This window comes from Oryza glaberrima, chromosome 11, assembly GCF_000147395.1.
Source record: "Oryza glaberrima chromosome 11, OglaRS2, whole genome shotgun sequence".
In the NCBI taxonomy this organism is placed as follows: domain Eukaryota; kingdom Viridiplantae; phylum Streptophyta; class Magnoliopsida; order Poales; family Poaceae; genus Oryza; species Oryza glaberrima.
This window is the reverse complement of record NC_068336.1, coordinates 942352-968124: the sequence shown is the minus strand read 5'-3', so window position 1 is coordinate 968124 and position 25773 is coordinate 942352. Positions and strand designations below refer to the sequence as shown.

Sequence of the window (25773 nt, the reverse complement as noted above, 5' to 3'; positions counted from 1 at the left end):
CCTCGCCAGATCCGCTGCCGCCGCCGTGGTCGTCGTCGCTGCTCCCCGTCGCCGCCAGATCCGCCGCCGCCGGTGCGGAGGCCGGACTCGTGCCGCTTCGCCGTGGTCGTCGTCGCCTCGCCAGATCCGGCGACCCCGCGCCCGGATCCGGTGAGCCCGCCGCCGCCAAGCTCGCCACGCCGTCGACGAGCTCGTCTGCGCCGTCGTGGGGAAGGAGGATGGCGGCGTCGAGCCATCTCGCCGTGGTCGTGAGGAGGACAGCGGCGTCAAGCCATCCGCCCTCACCGCTGCTCCCCGCCACCACCACCGCTGCTCCTCGCCGCCGCCAGATCCACCGCCACCGCTGCTCCCCGCCTTCGCCAGATCTGCCGCCGCCAGAGCTCAAGCAGCACTGATCTGCCACCGAAGGTAGAGGGAAAAGAGAGGGCGACAATGGCGGGTTGACTGGGAGAAAAGAGAGGGCGACGACGGCGAGAGGGCTCGGGGGAGAGAGAGAGGGGGGAGGCAGAGGGAATAAAAAAGAGAGGGAAGAGGCTGACAGTGGGTCCGGTGGTGTTTAGGGGTGCATATGTACATCTTTTAGTTGCTATAGGGTCCAAAATAAAAGGTTTTAATAGGTTTGATAATAAGATACACCGTAAGGGCTGACATAGATAGTGACTGAAATACAAAATATATTTTTAAGTGGTTTTTACTATAGATAGCATGGTTTTTATGTGGTTCTATCGTACGTGGCGTCTTAAAGACCCACTGGTGGTTGTGGCCACCATCGTACATGACCTGAGGCGTTCATCTCCCCCCACCACCGTTCATCCCACCCGCACGCGCACACAGCAAAGCAAAACCAAAGCAAAGCAAAGCTTCGTTTCCGCTGCCCCCCACAGGCCACTGGAGGAGGAAGAGCACGCAGCATCGCCTCTCTAGCGGCGGCGCATGGCATAGGCATCGCCTGCGCCCCCCCCCCCCCCCCCCCCCCACCCCGCCCAAGAATGAGAGCTTGGGCCTCCACTACAAGAGAGAGACCCACCACCACCACCATCAACAACAGCAGGAGATAGATGGGCAACTGCGGGACGCGAGAGGAGAATGCCGTCGTCGCGGCGCACGCCCAAGGTATTCTTCACTTCCTCCTTTTCCTCGGATTGATTTCTTTGGGGGATTTCCCAGTGATTGTTTTCTTGGGATGCTGGTTGTTGGGATGGGATCTCGGGTTGGATGATCTGAATTTCATCAAAAAAAATTGATCTTGGTGGTTATTTCTGGGTTCCCCTGATCTCTAGGACTCTAGGTTGGTGGGTTCAGTGGGGAATTGACAAAAGCACTGTCTTTCCTTTTTGCTATATATGATGACCTATGGCTTATTGGGACCTTTGGATGGGTGTTCTGGTTGCAAATGTTGATTCTTGTTAGGTCTCCAAATCGGCATTTTGGTACTCTCGGGTTTAGCTTTGATTAAAATCCGATATCAACATTTGCTCCAAATGTTCAACATTGTTTTTCTGTTAGTTGCACATGGGGATTCTGGGATTTTTGTTTACAGTCTACATTTGATCAACATCCATTCTTTTTTCCTTTTTTTTTTTTGCGGGGAAGCCTCATCTCCTTAAGCTTTCTGGTGTGGTTGCTCTGTGATTTCTTCTCTGCTGCATATCCTTATCTTCTTGGTTGCTGTATCAGAAATTCTACTTCATTGTGTTCATAGGGACAATTTACAGGCACTTCCCCCAATAGTGCTGCAATTTCTGTGCTATCTGCTTCACTGAGGCACTGTTGACTTTCAGTTTAACAGAAAATAGACTTATGATCCTGCAAGTTGGAAAAACATAATCACTTCTTGCAGTTTGCTGCATTGTTTAAGCAATTTGGAGCCCTTCTTTTTTATTGCATGCAACTGTGCAGTAGATCTGGTCTCCTGGTCCTGTTTACCTCTTGCTGTAATCAACTTGCCCATGTATGTACTTTTTTTACAGTATTTTTAAGTAGAATACCATTTTATAATTGCTAGGAATCGCCAACGCTCGTTTCCAGTAGTTCTCTTGTTAGTTTGTGATTATAGCTTTCCTAAACGTATTTCAGCAGGATTAGCTCTCTTTCATCCAACCATCTCTGTGAATGCTCAAAATTCAATATGAAAAAAAAGCTTGCCTTTTATCTTATATGTATAAGAATTTATGGTAACCTTAATTCGTTTTTACCTTGACTATTTTTTCTTTCTTGTTGAAATGTCATCTTCTCAGTTCAGCAGCTCCACTTGCTACAACATCCTGTCAAGAAGGAAAATACTATACGTACGATCTTTTGTTACGATCCAAGTACGATCTAACGCCGTGTCATCTGCGTATGTTTTTTCGCGTGGGACCGAAACTTGCAATCGTCAACAGAGAGTAGTAGAGAACGTTTGATCGTAAAGCAATCGTAAACAAAATGTCGTATGTATAGCGGTTCTCTCTGTCAAGAATGCTGTTGCAGAGAGGAAGCACACCCGCATCTCATCAGATATGAGTGATCCTTAACACCTAGGAAAATTGAAGATGCCAAGAACATCTCCATATACACGTTATGTGATTGACTTCACATTGTTTGAACTCGAGACCATCACAAAGAGCTTCCGTGCTGACTACGTTCTTGGTGAAGGAGGGTTTGGGACTGTTTACAAGGGCTACATAGATGAGAATGTCAGGGTTGGTCTGAAGTCACTACCTGTTGCAGTCAAGGTGCTCAACAAAGATGGACATCAAGGACACAGAGAATGGCTTGTGAGTTGCCATTAGGTCAAGGCCGCCGGATATGGTGCTAGGAGCTCATGGCCGCCAGATCTGGTCAGTCCGGCGACTCAGAAACGAGGAGAGTCGATAGTGGTCTGGAAGATGACGGTGGCTTCGATGAGAAGAGGAGGAAGATGGGAAACAATGAGAAAGAGAGGAAAGAGGATGGGGAAGGAGCAAATGAGACAGTGGAGGTGAGCGGACTGCAGGCGTTGCATCGCGCGAGGCACCCGCCCCTGCATCCGCTCATCCAGGTTGAGGAGCGAAGCTCATTCCCCGTGTTCCTCTAGAGCCTGGCTGGGGAGGGAATCCTGCATCCTTAGGGCTTGGCTGAGATCTTCGAACAGGCAACCAAACAACCCGAAGTTGCATGGGCGGGTGCGAGCCAAAACACATGTAGGCAACCAAACACACCCTATGGTTGCCATCATATGCTCACCACATGTGGCTCGCATGCTTAAATAACTAACGGCATAATTAGATCACTTGGTGACGACGCATATCGGTGTTCTCTATATATACTATCGACTCGTAAGTATATATTTAATACACATTTCATCTTTTATTTTCACCCATTTCAAGATGATAGGGTTGGTGGACATTGGAAAAATCTTGTCCGCGATAGCACCGCTCTATTTCACCCTTGCATTGGAGTACCGCTCTTCCAGGCGGTGGTGGCGAATCTTCACGCCCACAACCATAGAATTAGTGAGTGACACAATAGAAAAGCCGCTTATACACCAGTCGACGACAGTGGCGCATAATGCCTCTTCTCGGAATCTTAACCCAAGACCAATGCCGATTGTAGCGACTATAATTAACTTTGATATGCTATCAGCCGCTATAAGGCTGTACCTCACATGTTCGCTTGGTTTGCTCTTCCCTTTTTCACCTTTGAATTTATGCTCCACCTTGATCCCTACAATGTCAAGCTCCACTAGTGTACCAACTCATGGAATCTATCTCTGTCATTTCTATATTACTAACCATGTTTATAAACAATTTTACAGTTGATCAGGCCATCAAAGGATCCCTCTTTGCATGCATGCACAACTGAACTGAACAAAAATAAAATAAAATGCAGGTCAGCTTTAGCTTGTGTTGTGGCTAAGCATGCACCTCATTACTCACAAAATTGGAGGGCCTAAAAGCCTCCAGCGAAGAGTTTTTTTGGCGTGGATCTATCAGACTGGTTAATTAGCTATGTCGACATGTAGCTAACTAGCTATGCATGCATCTAGGGATGATTTATCTACAATAATCGCTGGCAATCTGTCTGATCGGCTTGAAAGATGGATGCCCACATGTTTAATCATGAGGTAACTACTGGTTCCTTTTTTTTATAGGAGTAGAAAAGCTTAAAATCACTCCCTTAAATCACAAGTGACGCTTTTACATTGATATGGTTTCCAAAATGCAACTTGATTTGCATACAATTGTATTGTAGAAAAGTTTATGAAAAAATAGCATATCTGAATGTTAAAGACGATATATTTATTTCTTATAGTACTGACAACTAATATATGCTATGCTAGCTAGTTCGGCTGACGTAAATTTTTATTTGTTTGAATTATGGGGGGTTTAACCAACTCCTGAGCAGATCAGGCTGTAACTTGAGCTCTGCCACTAACAGTTGCACTGCCGAGTGCTGCCTATGGTATGTATGCTATAAAAAAGTGGCCAACCACCGAAAAATGCTATTAGTTGTACGTCCGTACTCAACAATGTCATTGGCTCCATTACTAGGTTTAACAAAGATACAGATGAATCTTGCCTTTGGCGTTCCTCGTTCAATCAACTCCTCTGCATTTCCAAGCACATATAGCTACTGAGAAAAATAGATCACTATCCTAGGGTAAGAAAAAATGATCTCTATCGTAGGAAAGAAAAATATGGATGATGTGTAAGCAAATGATCATGGCTTGGAGCCCTCGCATGTTCTCTTCAACTGTCACTGCTCTGCTGTACTCCAGCAATTTCTTTACTCGGCCATCTTTTTTATTTCTTTTGTCTCGCAAGGCCAGCTTAACCTTTTGCTCTGGATTACTACTGTATTTTAAGCCTGATAGTTAAAGGCCATAAGCTAAAACGTAGTGACAATTTTGGTGCTAAAGTTTATTCATGGTGTGATCTTGTGCCATGACTAAATTCTGAGCAAAAGTGAACCATAAATTGGAACCCAGTTAGTACATAAGGAAATCCACTTCATAAGAGTATAATTGAACTCCTTTAAAACGCAAGAATTTACCGGATTCCTTCGAAATTTGTCTAAGATTCCTGTGTGCAATTAAAGAATCTCTAGTTTTAGACAGACCCTGGCCCTGATGATCTGATCTACACGAGTTCCATTTACAACCTTAACTACCTTAAAGGCACTTGACAACAATGTTAACTACCTTAAGTTGATTTGTTCATTTCATCGGAGAGGGAGGGTCCCTGCAAGGCTGCAATTGCATATGCAGTAGCAGCTTTAACTTGTGATAAGAATGCGGGTGGTGGTGGGTAGTTTGCATTTATTTATTCTGGTCCATTGATGTGCTATGGTTTTGTTCAGTTTTAGGGCAAGTGTAATAGGGAAAATATGCCTACTATTAGCCACTTATGTCAGCTCCTTTTGCATTGCTGGAAGAAAGAGGGAGTGGAGAGAGAGAGAAGCGGTCGACTAAATTGACGACGGCTCCGCACGGGCGCCTAGACACAGCATGCTGGCGATGGATGTTGTGATTGGTGAAAAGATTTGGTGAGAGATAATTAAGGTGGGCCCACATGGAAAGAGCATATGTGATTGGTAGATAGTCTAGGAGAGAGAACCAAGGCTTGACCCACATTGAGAAAAAAATTAATGACTCGGTTAATTTTTATATTATCTTTAATGATATGGAAATAACATGTACTCTCTCCGTCCAAAAAAAGACAAACCCTGGGTTTCCGTGTCTAATTTTGACTGTCCGTCTTATATGAAATCTTTTTATAATTTGTATTTTCATTGTTGTTAGATGATAAAACATGATTAATATTTTATGCGTGACTTGTCTTTTTATTTTTTTTCATAATGTTTTTAAATAAGACGGATGGTCAAACGTTGGACACGGAAACCAGGGTTTGTCTTTTTTTTTTTTTGAGACGGAGGGAGTAAGTATCTATTAGATGGCATTAGATGGCTGCTTACTCTCTTATTAGACTTGCCCTTAGTCTGTGGCGTTGCTTTTGCAGAAACGGAACGAGTACTACGACAGTAAAAGCTTTGTCAATGGAGAGTAACTTAGGAACAGGTCTTGCATTAATGCTATTGCCCAGAAGTTTATATCACAACCTTCTGGCACAAATGCAGCGGGTAGATGGTCCACAATTTTACAGTCTTGTGGTTACTATTCTCCTGTTGCTGATATAGCTTAGGAAACTTCAGATGCAACCTTGATGATGGTGCTGACTTGGGTGATACTGGAGACCCTATTTCCCTGTATATGGGGCTTTGTGGCTGCCAATACAAGCTGTGTTATTTTGAGATGGGTAGATTTTTTGTTCAGGATTGTTGTAGAGTTTGAATGTTAAGCTTGATTAACTATTCCTGATGCTTTATTTCGGAGTTGCCAAGTATATGTGGCATCATCTTGATCTTATGAGTCCTTTTCTCGTATATATTGGTACACTTCTGTTATGATCTGGTACTGAACATTATCAAACTGATATTTGTGTGGGTCGGTGACAGCAACTTTGTCTAGAATCTGGATGTTTTTTCAAGGCTGGGTTGGTGACAGTTGGGATCTTTATTATGATACACATTGATGTGTGAATCACTGGACATTGACAAAATGGTTGCAAGCAGTAGCAGGCTGCCAAATGGTCGCAGTCTGCTGGTTCAGTGTGGGACACGCAAATCGCCATGGAAAGGGATGCGCTACCTGTGATCTCCAACCAGTAGCACACTGATGAGCAGCCGGGGCACGAGGCTCCGGGCCAGCCTGTGCCTGCTCTTATGTAAGAGCAAGTTCATTAGTATAGTCTACTACTAGCTCCAATTCATCTATAGCTAATCTAATAGTCGATTCATACAATAGTTACTTACTATACTATTAATACATGGTCTCACCTGTCATACACACACTGTGTCTTGGAGTCCGTGCTGCAGCTGGCTACAAATCTGTAGCCCGCTGTTCTTCTCTCTCCTATTTTATCTCTTTAAAATATATTTATAGCTGTCTTATAGCCTATTATTGTACCCGCTCTAAGCAACTTACACTGTTTCTTCTGGCCGCTGATCACTTGATTTGCCTGCCAATATATGTTGGCTTGGCTTTGATTTTGGACTGTGACACCTGTCTAGTAGCTTTTGTGTGTTTATCACTCCATCTTGCTCACATGTGAATGGACCTGCAGAGCTATGGTAAATAGAACAGTACTACGTGTTATGAACACGCGTGACTTGATGGACTCGAGTGTCTGTTTCTGTTTGGTACACCATTTCATTTTTTTTTCTTGGTGGAGGCATGCACTTTCTAGCCCCAGATGTACAAAGTTTAGGTTTTATCCTTTGCGGTTACTGCTAGATCCAGTCTGTTTTCATATGAATTTTTCTACTATGTTCCAAGCTGATTAGCTGAGAATGTAGCTTGCCCCTGTGATGAATTGGAATTTTGGAATACTGAACTGTATACGGAGTGGAGTTGAAACTTGAACTTAAGGCAGAACGTGACATGAAAAGAGAAAATGAAGAAATGTGCAAGTTTTTTGATGGTGTCGCTATGCGAATGCGATCCTGTGGGGCAAGGTGAAGAGATCGAGCTGCTGCATAATCCAACGACCGCATCTGACGACTGAAAAAAAATAAAATAAAATGCATGTCAGCTTTAGTTTGTTCTGTGGCTAAGGCCATTTCCAACCCAATAACTATGATGCTGTCCATAACATTAAATAAGCTGTTACCTACGATGAAAAATGATATGGCAAGTGAATAAATGAGGAAAGAAAAGAAAACCATGTCTTGCATGAGACATGGTTTCTACACAACATCCAAGACATCATGTGAGATAAGTAGCATTAAATTTAAGTATAAAATAGTGGTGTTTGTATTGTAAGAGAAGTGTCTAGTACAGTTTTTTTTATGATGTAAAATTTATGGAAATTATATATAGTGTGTTGGGTTGAGAATGGCCTAAGCATGTACCTCATAACTCACAACATTGGAGGGCCTAAAAGCCTCCAGCGAAGAGCTTTTTGCCGTGGATCGATCAGACTAGTTAATTATGATATCACATCAGTTAATTACTTCACTAATTAACATATCCCAAGAACTATCAAAACTTGCAACCATATGCAGACACGCACTTGCAGGCCTAATCACGTACTTGTCGCTACTAATCCATCACAAGGAGGTACACGTAGCCGCTACCGTCCAATCACTTCACACGTATCATGATCCTTTTCATTACATGTTGACATGTAGCTATGCATGCATCTAGGGACGATTCATCTACAAGAATCGCTGACAATCTGTCTGATCGGCTTGAGAGATGGATTCCTACATTCTTAATCATGAGGTAACTACTGGTTCCCTTTTTATAGGAGTAGAAAACTTAAAATCACTCCCTTCAATCACAAGTGACGCTTTTACATCGATACGGTTTCTAAAATGCAATTTGATTTGCATACAATTGTATTGTAGAAAAGTTTATGAAAAAATAGCATATCTGAATGTTGAAGCAGATATATGTGTTCCTTATAGGCAGTGACAACTAAAATAAATATGCTATGCTAGTTCGGTTACAGTAGTACTAAATTTTTATTTGGTTAAATCATAGAGTTTAACTAAGGCCGTGTTTAGTTTTAAAGTTTTTCTTCAAACTTCTAACTTTTTCATCACATCAAAACTTTTCTACACACACAAACTTCCAACCTTTCCGTCACATCATTCCAATTTCAACCAAACTTCCAATTTTAGCGTGAAATAAACACAGCCTAAGTGTTGAGCCAACTTCCGAGTAGGTTGGGCGGTAACTCGGGCTCCGTCACTCACCAATTCTCTAGTTGTGGGTGTGAGATTCGTCACCACCGCCTAAAAGAGCAGTACCCCAATGCAAGGGTAAAATAGAGCGTTGTTATTGCGGATTATATTTTTCCAATATCCATCCACTCTATCATCTTGAAATTGGTGAAAATAAAAAAAATAAACTATATATTTAAGATATACTTACAATCGATAGTATATATAGCGAAAAATGATATGCGTTGTCATCAAGTGATCTAATTATGCTGTTAGTTTGTTAAGCATGCGAGACATATCTGGTGAGCTTATGATGGTGACCGCAGTTTGTTAAGCATGCGAGCCGCATGTGGTGACCTTATGATGGCGACGACAGTTTATTATGCATGCGAGCCATATGATCACAGTTTGTTATGCAGTTTGTTAGTTTGTTGCAGCACAGCCTTTTCTTCTCCTCCTCCTCCAGTTAACGGTTAGGCTGTATTCGGCAATGTTTTTGATTTTCGCACGTACGCTTTTCAAACTACTAAACAGCACGTTTTTTTACAAAATGTTTCTATACAAAAGTTGCTTAAAAAATTATATTAATTTATTTTTTAAAAAAATTATCTAATATTTAATTAATCACCCGCTAAATAGTACTCCGTTTGATCACGCGCTAAATAGTCCTCTGTTTTGCGTGCCATGAGTGAAGCCCAACCCTCCCTCCCGAAAGCAGCCGCGTTCCTCCACTATAAGAGAGAGAGACAGACCCACCATCACCACCACCATAAAAAAACACCAGGAGGAGGAGGAGATAGATGGGCAACTGCGGGACGCGAGAGGAGAATGCCGTCGTCGCGGCGCACGCCCAAGGTATTCTTCACTTCCTCCTTTTTCTTGGATTGATTTCTTGGGGATTTCCCGATTCGGGGTGGTGATTGTTTTTTTTGGGATGCTGGTTGTTGGGATGGGATCTCGGGTTGGATGATCTGAATTTCATCAAAAAAAAATTGATCTTGGTGGTTATTTCTGGGTTCCCCTGATCTCTTGGTTGGTGGGTTCATTGGGGATTTCTGCTTCATCGTGTTCATCGGGACAATTTACAGGCACTTCCCCCAATAGTGCTGCAATTTCTGTGCTCTTTGCTCCACTGAGGCACTGTCGACTTTCAGTTTAACAGAAAATAGAGTTATGATCCTGCAAGTTGGAAAAACATAATCACTTCTTGCGGTTTGCTGCATTGTTTAAGCAAATTTGGAGCCCTTTTTTATTCCATGCAACTGTGATCACAACCAGTACTCCCTCCGCCCAAAACAAACTCAATTCCTGAATTTTCGTATCTAATATTTGACCGTCCTAAGTTATAGTGACCTGAGTAGTACCTCAAGGTACTGAGTTCAAATCTCCTATGAAGCGAATTTCAGATTGGGTTGTTTGCGGGGCTAAGTTCCCTATTTCAATGGCCGTATATATCCGGTTGGATATAGAGGCCGGATAAAAAATATCCTTCTCTAAAAAAAAAAAAGTTTGACCGTCCGCCTTATTTAAAAAAATATGAAAAAATTTTAAAAATAAGTTAAACATAAAGTATTATTCATATTTTATCATATAACAATAATGAAAATACTAATTATAAAAATATTTTATATAAAATGAACGATCAAACAGTGATACGGAAACCCAATAATTAAATCTTTTTGGAACGGAGGGAGTAGGCATTATGGTGGGCCCGAGGTGGGTCCCACTGAGCATATTGCAAGTTGGAGTATATGAGAGGAAGGGGTATTAAGAGTATGCCCAACAGATCTTCTATCCGGCCTCCGCCACCCATCCTTTGTTTAGCGTATGAAGTGAAAAATCATGCTCCAGCAGATTCTTCATCACACACTCTATTTTTGGATATCCTTTAAACCGAGTCCTGTGCAGCCAAATTTGGTATTTCTCTCTACTCACTCCATCCCTCAACTGCCCAGTTTCCACGATTCGCGCCGCCATCCGGACTCGTGGGCAACAGGGAAGAGAGAGAGAGGACGTGAAGATCGCCGGAGTGGAGGCCCCGCCATCCTCGCAGACTGCGACCCGCGCTGCGCCGCCGCTCACAGTGCCCCGCCGTCCGCGCCGACCGCGACCTGCGCTACGCCGCCACCCGCGTATCGCTTCGCCGTCGGGCCAGCCAAGCTGTATCGCTGCTCCATCGTGAGTCTACTCGCGCCGCCCTGCCCTGTCGTCCCGCCGCATCACCCGCTCCGCTCGCACCGTCTGCCTTTCGCCTCTCGGTTGGAATCAACGAGGAGCGATGCATATCTAGCAGTTTTGTTTTTCATTCTTTTTTTTCCTAGCTAGAGGATAAGGTCTGTTCCCTGGCGGTGTCTCGTCTCTCGTGTGTTTCTAAACAGAGGATTAAAACTGTATTCTCGAAGTGGTAACTATACAGTTAAATTGAAATATATAGCTCTTAAAAAAGATTGATAGAAATATATGGGTACTGGGTAGTTAAAAATATTAGTAAAATATAGAATAATGTGATATGGATGATTTGTTGGAGTAGGTAAATATATGGAGGAGGAATCTTTTTAGATTACCATCTAAATGGAGGTTAAAATTTAGATGAAATGATGGGATGCTCTAAGGTGGGCCCCACATTTTAATAAAGTACCTTACCATCCCAACCACCCTATTCTCTCTCTAGCCGGCAGCCACCCAAAATTTCCCCATCCTTTCGGCTTCTCCTCACCCACCGGCCACCGATGACGACGCCGCCGGCAGCTCACGCTCGTGGATCCGTGATGGCGGTGGTGCTCGCGGCTGGTGGCCCGCGGATCCAACAGCCGTGGAGGCGCTCATCGGAGGAGGATGCGTCGGCGCAGCGCTCGCGGACGACGAAGGTGGCAGGTCACGAGCGGATCCGCGATGGTGGCGGCGGCGGCGGCATTCACGGGAGCGGATCCAAGGAGGCGCTCGTGTACGGCGCCGGCGGAGCTCGCGCTCGCGGATCCGCAGCGGCCCTCTCGGACGGCGTCGGTGGCGCTCGCGGTTGGCTTCGGCGACAGATCTCCGGTTGTGGCGGTGGGGCCTGCGGGCGAAATCCGGCGGCGGTAGGGCTTGCAGCACAACTCCACACAGCTGCTCGACTGCTCAATACTTCCCCTCCCCGGGCCTTCTTCCTCTTTGTTTCGTTTCCATGGCGGCAATCAACAGAACTGGAGAGAGAACTAATTTTTTTTAATCCTTGTGGCCGGTCCTTAGCCATAAGGACGGCTCATCCAAAAGCCTCCTAGAAGGATCACCTCCACAATGTATAAATGCTTCTCAAGGGGCTTAAGACCCTCCTTATTTCTACATTGTGCATGCCCTAATCAACTTGCCCATGTATGTACTTTTTTACATTATTTTTAGGTAGAATACCATTTTATAATTGCTAGGAATCGCCAACGCTCTTTTCCAATAGTTCTCTTGTTAGTTTGTGATTATAGCTTTCCTAAACGTATTTCAACATGATTAGCTCTCTTTCATCCAACCATCTCCGTGAATGCTGAAAATTCAATATGAAGAAAAAAAACATGCTTTTTATCTTATGTATAAGAATTTATGGTAACCTTAATTCGTTTTTACCTTGACTATTTTTTCTTTTTTGTTGTTGAAATGCCATCTTCTCAGTTCAGCAGCTCCACTTGCTACAACATCCTGTCAAGAATGCTGTTGCAGAGAGGAAGCACACCCGTATCTCATCAGATATGAGTGATCCTTCAACACCTAGGAAAATTGAAGTTGAAGATGCCAAGAACATCTCCATATACAACGATGTGATTGACTTATTGTTTGAACTTGAGACCATCACAAAAAGCTTCCGTGCTGACTACCTTCTTGGTGAAGGAGGGTTTGGGACTGTTTACAAGGGCTACATAGATGAGAATGTCAGGGTTGGTCTGAAGTCACTACCTGTTGCAGTCAAGGTGCTCAACAAAGATGGACATCAAGGACACAGAGGATGGCTCGTGAGTTGCCAACTTGTTCAATATTCACTATGGTTGCCATCATAAGCCCACCACATGTGGCTCGCATGCTTAAATAACTAACGGCATAATTAGATCACTTGATGACGACGTATATCGGTGTTCGCTATATATACTATCGACTGGTAAGTATATCTTTAATATACAGTTTATCTTTTATTTTCACGAATTTCAAGATGATAGGGTAAACAACATTGAAAAAATCTTGTCGCAATAGCATAGCTCTATTTCGCCCTTGCATTGGGGTACTGCTCTTCTAGATGGTGGTGGCGAATTCACGCCCACAACCAGAGAATTGGTGAGTGACGCAAGAGAAAAGCCGCTTATACACCAGTCGACGACAGCGGCGCATAATGCCTCCTCTCGGAATCTTAATCCAACACCAATGCTGATTGCGGCGACTTTAATTAACTTCGATATGCTATCAGCCGCTGTAGGGCCTTATAGCGGCTGATAACATATCAAAGTTAATTATAGCCGCTGCAATCGGCATTGGTGTTGGATTAAGATTCCGGGAGGAGGCATTATGCGCCGCTCTCGTCGACTGGTGTATAAGCGGCTTTTCTCTTGCGTCACTCACCAATTCTCTGGTTGTGGGCGTGAATTCGCCACCACCATCTAGAAGAGCAGTACCCCAATGCAAGGGCGAAATAGAGCTATGCTATTGCGACAAGATTTTTTCAATGTTGTTTACCCTATCATCTTGAAATTGGTGAAAATAAAAGATAAACTGTATATTAAAGATATACTTACCAGTCAATAGTATATATAGTGAACACCGATATGCGTCATCATCAAGTGATTTAATTATGCCGTTAGTTAAGCATGCGAGCCACATGTGGTGAGCTTATGATGACGACCACAGTTTGTTAAGCATGCGAGCCGCATGCGGCAGATCGTGTGATTCATTTTCTGTTGCGGAATGTATTATATATTATCGTATACCTATATTCTTCACTAAAAAAAATCTCATTTTGTTTATAATGATTTTTTGTTTACTAACCATGTTTATAAACAATTTACTGCTGATCAGGCCATCAAAGGATCCCTCTTTGCATGCATGCACAACTGAACTGAACAAATATAAAATAAAATGCAGGTCAGCTTTAGTTTGTCCTGTGGCTAAGTATGCACCTCATAACTCACAAAATTGGAGGGCCTAAAAGCCTCCAGCGAAGAGTTTTTTTTTTTTGGGCGTGGATCGATCAGACTGGTTAATTGGCTGTGTCGACATGTAGCTAACTAGCTATGCATAATGCATGCATCTAGGGATGATTTATCTACAATAATCGCTGACAATCTGTCTGATCGGCTTGAGAGATGGATGCCCACATGTTTAATCATGAGGTAACTACTGGTTCCTTTTTTGTTATAGTAGAAAAGCCTAAAATCACTCCCTTCAATCACAAGTGACGCTTTTACATTGATACGGTTTCTAAAATGCAACTCGATTTGTATACAATTGTATTGTAGAAAAGTTTATGAAAAAATAGCATATCTGAATGTTAAAGAGGATATATTTGTTTCTTATAGTAGTGACAACTAAAATATGCTATGCTAGCTAGTTCGGCTGACAGTAGTAAATTTTTATTAGTTTGAATTATGGGGTTTAACCAACTGCTGAGCCAACTCCTGAGCAGATCGGGCTGTAACTTGAGCTCTGCCACTGACGGTTGCACTGCCCGAGCGCTGCCTATGGTATGTATGCTGTAAAAAAGTGGCCAACCACCGAAAAATGCTACCCGTTGTACATCCATACTCAACAATGTCATTGGCTCCATTACTAGGTTTAACAAAGATACAGATGAATCTTGCCTTTGGCGTTCCTCGTTCAATCAACTCCTCTGCATTTCCAAGCACATATAGCTACTGAGAAAAATAGATCACTATCCTAGGGTAAGAAAAAATGATTTCTATCGTAGGAAAGAAAAATTATGGATGATGTGTAAGCAAATGATCATTGCTCGGAGCCCTCGCATGTTCTCCTCAACTGTCACTGCAGTGCTCCAGCCATTTCTTTAGAGCATCTCCAACCGCCTCTCCATTCCACTCTCCAAACTAAATTTTAGCTACTCTGAGCAAAAAATACACTCCAGTAGAATGACTATCCCACTTGACAAAAAATAGCCATGGCCAAACATGGGCTCGAGCTAGCCAAACTTAGCCAGCCTTTGGCCACCCTCAGCCATGGCCATCCGTGGGCCCCACCAACTTTTTCCCCTCTCTCCCCACTAGCCGCACCATCCCTGCCCTGCCGCCCCTCCCTCCCTTCGCATATCGCCGGCGCCGCGGCCGCCCTTCCTCCCTCTGCTTGTGCATGCCGCCACCATGGGGAAGGAGGCGCGCCGTCGCTATCTTGCATCTTCTGCCTGAGCTCACCGTCGCCGTCGGCCTTCCCGGCGGAGATGTTGGCGTCGTTGTCCAGCACCGCCGTTAGCGCCTTCCGGCCCCTCCCGCCCTTCCTCCTCGGCTGCTCCCCGCTGTCACCATGGAATCCGGCGCACACACACACAGAGAGAAAGAGAGAGAGACGAGGGTTTCGAATCGGAGGAGGAGATGGGAATGGCTGGTCGGTGATCTGATTCGCTTGGGGATTTTATAGAGGTCAAGAAGGAGCGCCTCGGCTTCATTGCCGCCAGCGAGATGGTACCTTGGCGAGCGGAGCGGAGACCGGCAGCGGCCACCTCGACTGGTCAGCGCAGCGAGCGGAGCGAACGGGGCGGTGCCTCGCCGCGCGTGGCCACTGCCGCCCGCTGCCGCTGCGCGCCTCCTCCGGATCCCGCTACTCCGACGACTGGAAGCTCGCCGTCTCCTCCTCCAGCAACTGTCGAGGAGGACGAGGCCGGCGAGGATCCGTCGTCGCCATCGCCCTGCGTTGTCCACCGGAGAGGATAAAGAGGATTGTGAGGAAAATGGAGAGAAAATGGAGAAGTATGAGGAAGAAAAAGAAGGGTTGTAGAGGCTGACACGTGGGTCCCATTGTCATAGAGTTAGAATAGAGAGGGTGAATGAAGAGACTGTTGGAGTAAACAACGAGTTTGACTTGACAAATTAGATGAAGAGTTAGCCAAATAAATATTTAGAGAGTTGGATTTAGAAAGACAGTTGGAGATGCTCTACTCGGCCATCTTTTTTTATTTCTTTTGTCTCGTATGGCCAGCTTAACCTTTTGCTCTGGATTACTACTGTATTTTAAGCCTGACAGTTAAAGGCCATGAACTAAAACGTAGTGACAGTTTTGGTGCTAAAGTTTATTCATGGTGTGATCTTGTGCCATGACTAAATGCTGAGCAAAAACGAAACATAAGAACCCAGTTAGTACATAAGGAGATCCACTTCATAAGAGTTCAATTGGACTCCTTTAAAACGCAAGAATTTGCCGGATTCCTTCGAAATTTTTCTAAGATTCCTGTGTGCAATTAAAGAATCTCTAGTTTCAGACAGACCCTGGCCCTGATGATCTGATCTACACGAGTGCCATTTACAAGCTTAACTACTTTAAAGGCTCAGGCACATGACAGCAATGTTTAACTACACAAGTTGATTTGTTCATTTCATCGGAGAGGGAGTGTCCCTGCAATTGCATGTGCAGTATAGCAGCTTTAACTTGTGATAAGAATGCAGGTGGTGTTGGGTAGCTTTTGCTAATTCCAAGGTAGAAGATCTCCTGCCTGATAGTATCTCCTTTCCTTCTTAGAGCAAGTTTAATAGTATAGTCAACTACTAGCTTCAAATCATCTATAACCAATGTAATAGCTAATTTATATAATAGTTGCTTACTATACTATTAATACTTGATCTTACCTGTCATACATACATTACGTCTTAGAGTGCGTGCTACAGCTGGCTACAAATCTGTAGCCTACTCTTCTCTCTCTTTTTTTATCTCTTTAAAATATATTTATAGCTGGCTTATAGCCTGCTATTGTACATCCTCTCACATGCATCCATGCAGCTCTCTCTGCTGCACTGCATGCTCGTCTTGTTGCCTTTGCTCCTCTCCCCCTCTTGTGATCGTGGAGTGCAGTTGATGGCCAAAAGAAAGAGAAGAAAAATAAGATGATATTGCAGCCTGCAGCCACTTGTGGTTGTGGAGTGCAGTTGATGGCCAAAAGAAAGAGAAGAAAATGAAGATGATATATACTGCAGCCTGCAACCACTTGGCTTAGCTTGATCAGTCCCCAGTTGCTGCTGCCTGCTGCTGGTGTTTGGTGGTAGGCTCGGCCTGCAGCTACACACCCGTGTGATATGGTTGTGTGCACATGCTGCTGGACATGCATTGCATATTTGCATGGACAGATATTAGCCGATGCCCACCATCTTATCTTTTTCTGTCTGTGGTCCTTCCTCTTATAATGCTCCTTCTACAAGCTAGCATGAAGCACATTTCCTCAATCTCCCATTTTCATGCCAACTTGTTCTTTTTTTATTGTTATTTTGATAAGATTTTTGTGTGTGTAAAGATAGGCAGGATGCTCTTCATTTTTAGGGCTCATTCAGAACATAGGATTCTCAAAACATGGAATAAAAAAAATACAGGAGTAGAATGTCTTAGCACTTCACATCTTATAAATGATAAAGCACGAAAAAGTTACACGAGTAGTCATTTGGATGGAGCACAAGAGAGGGATACAGATAGATACAAATATTTTCATGAGGTTGAACCTCATGTTACTAATCCTGATTTTGGCTATTTCTAAGGCATTTCTTTTGTTGGCAAGTTTTTCATAGGATTCTTTTCCAATAAAATTCCTTCAAAAATCTTTTGATCCAAGGAGCCTTATTTTATATTCTCTTATTTGTGTAAGATTAGACAATGTACTTTGTTGGTAGTAGAAGCAGAAAAGTTTGTAGTTTTGTTCAAGGGATAAATGAGAACAAGAAAAGCTTGTTGATATACAGTTCCTCTTAGTTTAAATGGATTTACTACAATTGTCTCTTCTCTATCTTAGAAATCTAGTATAACATTTTAATAAGATTTCATTTTGAGCTTACCATATTTCCTATTTCTGCTGAGACAAGAAATAAGTGGCTGTACTATCATGCATGCATGGCTTATATCATGGCCCAACAGTATTGTATCACTAAAAGGGGAAACATGGAAAAGAAACATCCTCCCAAGTCATGATCCGATTTTGTTGTACCAAAAAGAATTGAAAAAAATTGTGTTGGTCATAACAATAAAGCTTTTGGTGTTCATCCCTACAGAGCTTGCATATCAAGAAATGTGACAATAACAACAGTGCAACTAATCTTCTAGAATAATAAAAGTTTCCACAGGCAAAAAAAAAAAAGAGTAAATTTCATAAAACTAGTACTTTGATCAATTTATCACAAAACTACAGGTTTAACGCTAAATTTATCCCAAAACTACAGATTTAAGATGTAATATCACAAAACTACAGATTTAGTAACAAAGTTATCACAAAACTACAGGTTTATTGATAATTTAATCACATTACTTGAACAATTATATGTCCAACATAACATTAGTACTAAGGATTTAAGCCCTAAAATCTGTAGTTTTGTGATAATTTTATTATTAAATCTGTAGTTTTGCGATACTTAGTCTTAAACCTGTAGTTTTGTGATAAATTTATTGTTAAATCTGTAGTTCTGTGATACATCACTTTAAATCTGTAGTTTTGTGATAATTTAAACAAAGCACATGTAGTTTTGTGAAATTTACTAAAAAAACAGCGCTAGCTCCAATGATTCTCTCTCTCTTTTTTTGCAGAAAAAATAAACACAATTTCCCTTTAATTTGGTTTCATCAAATCCATAAGTTATGTTACTTCACTTGTGAATGGAAATTATCCCAACAAGAGGAATCTTTGGGAGGTGGTGGATCCCATTGCTCATGGTTCGTACTTTTGTAGTACATATATGGTACTGGTTTCCAAATAAATCCATCAACTCAATTATTACGTACGTAGGTTGTTCTATGATTTATGCTACGTGGAGTGAGACTTTATCTAGGAACAGAGGAATTTCACATAAATCAAAGTTAGGGCCTGTTTAGTTGGTAAAAAAAAATTACCCCTACATATCACATCGGATATATGGACACACATTTGAAGTATTAACGTAGTCTAATAACAAACAAATTACATATTCCGCTAGGAAACAGCGAGACAAATTTAATAATCCTAATTAATCCATCATTAGCAAATATTTACTGTAGCACCATATTATCAAATCATGGCGCAATTAAGCTTAAAAGATTTATCTCACAATTTCCTGGCGAACTGTGTAATTGGTTTTTTTTTTACATTTAATACTCCATGCATGTGTTCAAACATTCGATGTGACAGCGTGAAAATTTTTATTTCGGAACTAAACAGACCGTTAGAGTAAAAATATATTAGAAGTTGGGAATAATGTATTTTTCATTTTGCAAAACACAAATATTACCATGAGAGTGTTTATCAAAGTGAGGCTCTACATATTGCCACATCATATTTATACTTACGTGGAGGAGAGAGAAAAAACAGACTACAAATTTATAGCCAGCTGCACCATGAGTTCCAATAACCTATGTGGGATAAAAATGTGAGGTATGCATTAGTGGTGTAATATGTATCTATAGGCAAATATTGTATAGATGACATGGGTTAATTTTTTAAGCTAATACCCCCTCCGTATTAAAATATAAGAGATTTTAGATGATGTGATATATGATCATGAATCTAGATAGGATATATTACATCCATTTAAAATCCCAAATATTTTAGGACGGAGGGAGTAGATGATTTCCGGTTATGGGGGCTGTCTAGATGGCATTTGACAGAAAAACACCTCACAAATCATACGAATTCTGGACCGTTGGATCGCTTTAAGATTCGTGCTGCAGTTCTAACCCTAACCCCTCTCCCTCCCCTCGTCATTCCAGGCTGCCGCCGCATCTCTCTCGCATGCGGGCTGCCTCCGCCGCCGCCCCACGCGCCGCCGCCCCACGTGCCGCCGCCCGGACTCGTCGGCTGGCCGGAAGGGGTCAACGGCACCGGCGAGCCCCCCCTCCTCCCCTCCCCCGGCCGGCCTCCTCCCCTACCCCCTACCCCCTCTCTTCCTCAACGGACGACGCGAGTGCCCCCGCCCCGCCGTCTTCCCCGTCTCCGGCGGCTTCCCGCCGCCGGATCCGCCATCACTAGCCACCGCCTCCTAACCACTAGCCGCCGGATCCGCCGTCTCCTAGCCGTTTTCCCCCGCTGCCGACGCCGGCCCACTGCCCTCCTCCATCCCCGCGGCTTCGGCACCGCCACCGGCACCTCGCCGCCCGCCCGTGTCCACCGCCCACCGCCGGGCCGCCGCCTCCCACGGCCATCTCTCTAAGCCCAGCGATCCCCCCTCTTCCACCTCCCCCCAACCCCCCTCTCACCCCCATCCCAACCCGGGACCCTAAACCCTAATTCCATTGTTGTTGTCGGGGTCGCCGGAGTTGGAGGAGAAGAGCTAAGGTCGCCGGAGCACGAATCGCAAAGCAAATCCCATAGTTAGTAATCTGCATGATTTTGAGCTCAAAAATCATTCGACAGCCATTTAGCAATTCCGTTATGGGTTATTAAACTTGTTAATATGTGGTTAGTATTAAAAGGTGATTAACCAACCAATCCATGGTGTAGTGAAATGGCAGTGCTTTTTAAAGGAGACCCACACCAAACAGCAGCAGAGAGCAGAGTCTCTTGCTCCCATCTATCTCTGTCTCTGCCTGTCAATCTCACGCACACCAGCACAGCCTTTTCTTCTCTTCCTCCTCCAGTTAACGGTTGCTGCCCCCCTCTCGCTCTCCCACCACCGTCCATCCCACTTCCACGCGCACACAGCAAAGCAAACCAACACCAAACCAAACCAAAGCAAGCTTCGTTTCCGCTGCCCCCCCCACAGGCCACTGGAGGATGAAGAGCACGCAGCATCGCCTCTACCGGCGGCGCATGGCATAGGCATCGCCTGCCCCCACCCCGCCCCCGCCCAAGAATGAGAGCTTGGGCCTCCACTACAAGAGATAGAGACAGACCCACCACCATCAAGAACATCAGGAGGAGAAGTAGATAGATGGGCAACTGCGGGACGCGAGAGGAGAATGCCGTCGTTGCGGCGCACGCCCAAGGTATTCTTCGCTTCCTCGGATTGATTTCTTGGGGGATTTCCCGGTGATTGTTTTCTTGGGATGCTGGTTGTTGGGATGGGATCTCGGGTTGGATGATCTGAATTTTATAAAAAAAATTGATCTTGGTGGTTATTTCTAGGTTTCCCCTGATCTCTTGGTTGGTGGGTTCAGTGGGGAATTGACAAAAGCACTGTCTTTCCTTTTTGCTATATATGATGACTTATGTTATTGGGACCTTTGGATGGGTGTTTTGGTTGCAAATGTTCATTCTTATTAGGGCTATTCCAAATCGGCATTTTGGTACTCTCCGGTTTAGGTTTGATTAAAATCTGATATCAACATTTGCTCCAATTCTTCAACATTGTTTTTCTGTTTGTTGCATATGAATGTTCAACATTGTTTTTCTGTTTGTTGCATATGGGGATTCTGGGATTTTGGTTTACAGTCTACATTTGCTCAACATCTTTTTTTTTTCCTTTTTTTGCGGGGAAGCCCTCATCCCCTTAAGCTTTCTGGTGTGGTTGCTCTGTGATTTCTTCTCTGCTGCATATCCTTATCTTCTTGGTTGCTGTATCAGAAATTCTGCTTCATTATGTTCATCGGGACAATTTACAGGCACTTCCCCCAATAGTGCTGCAATTTCTGTGCTCTCTGCTTCACTGAGGCACTGTTGACTTTCAGTTTAACAGAAAATAGACTTATGATCCTGCAAGTTGGAAAAACATAATCACTTCTTGCAGTTTGCTGCATTGTTTAAGCAATTTGGAGCCCTTTTTTTATTGCATGCAACTCTGCAGTAGATCTGGTCTCCTGGTCCTGTTTACCTCTTTCTGTAATCAACTTGCCCATGTATGTACTTTTTTACAGTATTTTTAGGTAGAATACCATATTATAATTGCTAGGAATCGCCAACGCTCGTTTCCAGTAGTTCTCTTGTTAGTTTGTGATTATAGCTTCCCTAAACGTATTTCAGCAGGATTAGCTCTCTTTCATCCATCCATCTCTGTGAATGCTGAAAATTCAATATGAAAAAAAAGCTTGCCTTTTATTTTGTTTGTACGAGAATTTCTGGTTACCTTAATTCGTTTATACCTTAACTATTTTTTCTTTCTTATTGTTGAAATGTCATCTTCTCAGTTCAGCAGCTCCATTTGTTACAACATCCTGTCAAGAATGCTGTTGCAGAGAGGAAGCACACCCGCATCTCATCAGATATGAGTGATCCTTCAACACCTAGGAAAATTGAAGATGCCAAGAACATCTCCATATACAATGATGTGATTGACTTCACATTGTTTGAACTCGAGACTATCACAAGGAGCTTCCGTGCTGACTACGTTCTTGGTGAAGGAGGGTTTGGGACTGTTTATAAGGGCTACATAGATGAGAATGTCAGGGTTGGTCTGAAGTCACTACCTGTTGCAGTCAAGGTGCTCAACAAAGATGGACATCAAGGACACAGAGAATGGCTTGTGAGTTGCCAACTTGTTCAATATTCACTATGGTTGCTGATGTCCGTTATGTACATGGATACGCGGAACATTAACAATTACTCGTACAAGAACATGATATATCTTAATTATGTAAATTATGGAAAAATATTTGTTGATGCTAACTATGTATTTCACAACAAATCAACAATGGCACATGCAGCATTTAGTTATACTCAAGTTAACAAGTACGCTAGCAAATAAATATACCATGCAAAATTCTGCTTTCATGTTTCTTAGTTTGTCCTTTTTGGAATAGAAAATTTCTCAAGAAGCTACAAGTCATAGTTAGAATGATTCATTGGGCTTGTATCATGAAGAAAAATGTGCACACTTGATAGGTTGATGAAGGCTAAAGTATTAATTTCATTGGCCGAATGCATGTAGACTGAGTCATACTGTTAAATAGCATATTTCTTGAAAGTTTACAAACAGAACAGTGTATCTACACATGCTACAAACAGAACAGTGTATCTACACATGCTCGGAATAGGTGAAATTCTATTTCTTTTTTAAAGGAGAATAAGCAACATGTCCATAAACGAAACATGATGCATTGAATTTGACTAAGCAATTTTGGCAGTTTTCGGGCATATTATTAACTTGGAAATTCATTACCTTTTCATTCTTGTCGTTATGTTAGAAGAATTATCAAGAAGTAACTCATCTTTTGTTTCTTTGTCAGACTGAGGTTAGGTTCCTTGGGCAGCTAAGACATCCAAATTTAGTCAAGTTGATTGGGTATTGCTGCGAAGATGACCACAGGCTGCTTGTGTACGAGTTCATGTTTCGAGGAAGTCTAGAAAACCACTTATTCCGAAGTAAGAATCCAACTCCTTTTCATCACTTCATGAATGATATCATGGCTGAATAGTTTCTGTGATCACACTTTTTAAATATAAATGTTTCTCTCTATAATGCAATCAAGCACCATAGCTGAAGTTGACCATATTGTGGATAATAGAGTTGCAACGTTGTTCTATTAAATATCGTTGATATGAGCAAATGATCAGCGCTCTAGAACCTGGTATGGTAGGATTTCATTTCGACTTGCTGTTCACAAGGATTCCAAATTGTCCAGAGCTTTTTGACTGAACAACCGATTTAACTGTTCGCTGCTAGACCCTCAGTAAGTTTAGGCCCTCTTCATATTTATCATTCTTGGAAAACCTTATTGACGTGTTTTTAACAAGATTGCCCAAAGTGTCCAGTTAACCATCTGAATGATTTTCTTTGTTGGTATACTTAATAGAATCATTCGTGATAGTTAACTACCATGCATAGAGTATGCGAGCGACCCATACTTATCTGCTAAATATCTTCTGTATTTTTTCTTCCAAAATATATGAATACTATTGAATACTGGCATGTATGATTTGAAATGTTGGCACGGTATTTCATTAATTCATTTGTAGGTTAAGTAAATTATATGCCAAATAGGCCCAACACTGAATATTAGGCTGACTAAAGATTATGCTCAACTATATTCTTTTTCTTGTACATTGTGGTGAAATTGTATTCGAGAGTAGGAAATTTCCTGACATTGTCTGTGCTTTTCATTTTTCTTCTCAGGGACAGCTACTCCACTATCGTGGGCTACTAGGATGTCGATTGCATTAGGAGCTGCCAAAGGGTTAGCTTGCCTCCACAATGCTGAAAGGCCAATTATCTACAGGGATTTCAAGACATCAAATATTCTGCTGGACTCAGTTGAGTAGCATTTCTTGCCAATATCTTGTTTTTTTTCCTTTCTCTTCTATGCATCTGTTGGGAATATGTAAATATTTTTCATAATAGCATTTATCTTTTATTTGCACTTACACAGGATTATACTGCTAAACTCTCTGACTTTGGTCTGGCAAAAGCTGGCCCAGAAGGCGATCAAACCCATGTATCAACTCGGGTGATGGGAACATATGGTTATGCTGCCCCTGAATATGTGATGACTGGTACTGTCCTCATTTTATCTTTTTTAAGTTTTCTTCATTTTTTTTTTCTGAATAGCGTTATTACCCTTCATCAAAATGTGACCAGAAAGTTTACTAAGTGATATGCAAGTATGCAGTTTCTGTTTTGCCCTTGCAATTTCATCTGATGTATATATACCTATTGGGCAGGTCACTTGACTGCTAGAAGTGATGTCTACAGCTTTGGTGTTGTCCTTCTTGAACTCTTGACTGGGCGTAAGTCCATCGACAAGTCACGGCCCAGCAGGGAGCATAGCTTGGTTGACTGGGCCCTCCCGAAGCTGAACGACAAGAGGAGGCTTCTCCAAATCATTGACCCAAAACTGGAGGGACAGTATTCAGTTAGAGCTGCCCACAAAGCCTGCAGCCTAGCATACTACTGCTTGAGCCAAAACCCAAAGGCGAGGCCTCTTATGAGCGACGTCGTTGAGACTCTTGAACCATTGCAGGGCAGTGGTGGAAGTGATGGAGCTGTTCAATCTGTTCTTGGCAGTGGCCTTCCGAGCTACAGAGTAAACCGCAGACTAACGATGAACAGCGTCCACTGTAGGGCGCTTCCGAACCCCAAGTGCTCCCCTGCTGTCCCAGCATGCAGGGTGAGATGAGAGTGTGCTGTTTCAGTTGCTCCTGGAATAGGTTCAGTTGTACATTGCAAGTCTAAACCGTGGATGGTGCGTGAGTGTGCACATCTGCGCTGTGTGCTTTTGGGTTTTTTCTTTTTTTTTTTGGCTCTCTCCCCCAGTTTTCAACCTGTAAATTTGCTCTGCATGGTGGTGCTTGTAAGGCCCTCTAATTTTCAGTGGTCTTATGTGTTGTTGACTGTGTTTTGCCCTGCCAAAACCGGCAAGGTTTAACCCCAGAAATGAAAGGCTGAACTAAGAGTTGAACGATGGTTGCTATGCTACTGAAACGTTGTCTGTCATCTGCATCTTGTTCCATGAATTGCCTACTTTCTTTGTGCATTTTTTGTTGAGCTTTACTTTCTGATATTAAATTGCTGGTGTTATGGTGTGTTTGTTTTCCTGACGTAGTGGTCATCTGTATTGCTGCTGTGAATCATTGTATAATTTGGTCCTATATACCTTATCATGATGTTATCAGTGTTTCTCGTATTCAAGGCTGCGTCAGTTTTGCACTCCAGGTGTTGTGTTTTCCCACGTCAACACTCTGTTTCACTCATTGTCTTTCTGTTCTTTTATTGTATACAGAACCAGTCATTATCTGTTCTCTTTTTTTGCTTTTGTAATTAACAAGGAGCCCTCATTGTCTTGTCATCTGTCATCCACCATATTACTCCATTCCTAATTCTAAAGATGCCGACTCTGATGCAGCACTATGATAAATGTTTGGTCTCATCAGTCGGGACACTGATAACAAACAGCACTTCAGAGTGCTAAAATACAGTAACCATAGATTCCGCTTAATCTTTCAACTGAAAACTTCAGTCTAATTAACCATATTTTAAACCA

The 25773-nt window shown here is 42.9% G+C and overlaps 1 protein-coding gene and 1 long non-coding RNA gene across 10 annotated transcripts; one reads left to right on the top strand and one right to left on the bottom strand.

Annotated features, from left to right (window-relative positions):
* The first annotated feature begins 807 nt into the window (after positions 1 to 807).
* On the top strand, positions 808 to 25307 carry LOC127754395 (probable serine/threonine-protein kinase PBL8). Of its 8 annotated transcripts, none has more exons than XM_052279911.1 (8): positions 1050 to 1113; positions 10701 to 10923; positions 12385 to 12680; positions 22278 to 22319; positions 23023 to 23158; positions 23910 to 24046; positions 24163 to 24286; positions 24455 to 25300. In XM_052279911.1, the coding sequence occupies exons 3-8, from the start codon at positions 12462 to 12464 to the stop codon at positions 24907 to 24909; spliced, it is 1113 nt and encodes a 370-aa protein (XP_052135871.1). In that variant the 5' UTR covers positions 1050 to 1113; positions 10701 to 10923; positions 12385 to 12461; the 3' UTR covers positions 24910 to 25300. The 8 variants fall into 8 exon arrangements, with proteins under 8 accessions (XP_052135869.1, XP_052135866.1, XP_052135872.1 ...); XM_052279910.1 differs by lacking the exon at positions 1050 to 1113 and adding an exon at positions 9488 to 9600; XM_052279906.1 differs by lacking the exon at positions 10701 to 10923 and having other exon boundaries at positions 810 to 1113; positions 24455 to 25299.
* Positions 4481 to 15859, bottom strand: LOC127754398 (uncharacterized). 2 transcript variants are annotated; one of them, XR_008012821.1, is made up of 2 exons: positions 15391 to 15859; positions 4481 to 4568 (listed from the first exon to the last, which is right to left on the bottom strand). It is a non-coding gene; the product is annotated as an uncharacterized LOC127754398 (long non-coding RNA). The 2 variants fall into 2 exon arrangements; XR_008012820.1 differs by lacking the exon at positions 4481 to 4568 and adding an exon at positions 14497 to 14584.
* Positions 25308 to 25773: the final 466 nt, after the last annotated feature.

What these genes read in the sequence shown, in the direction of transcription:
- LOC127754395 (XM_052279906.1), top strand. Translation starts at nt 1,059, where the DNA reads ATGGGCAACTGCGGGACGCGAGAGGAGAATGCCGTCGTCGCGGCGCAC. An exon ending in CACTACCTGTTGCAGTCAAG is followed by an intron (nt 12,681 to 22,277) that starts GTGCTCAACAAA and finishes GTTGCAGTCAAG; the next exon opens with GTGCTCAACAAAGATGGACA. An exon ending in CCCTGAATATGTGATGACTG is followed by an intron (nt 24,287 to 24,454) that starts GTACTGTCCTCA and finishes CCTATTGGGCAG; the next exon opens with GTCACTTGACTGCTAGAAGT.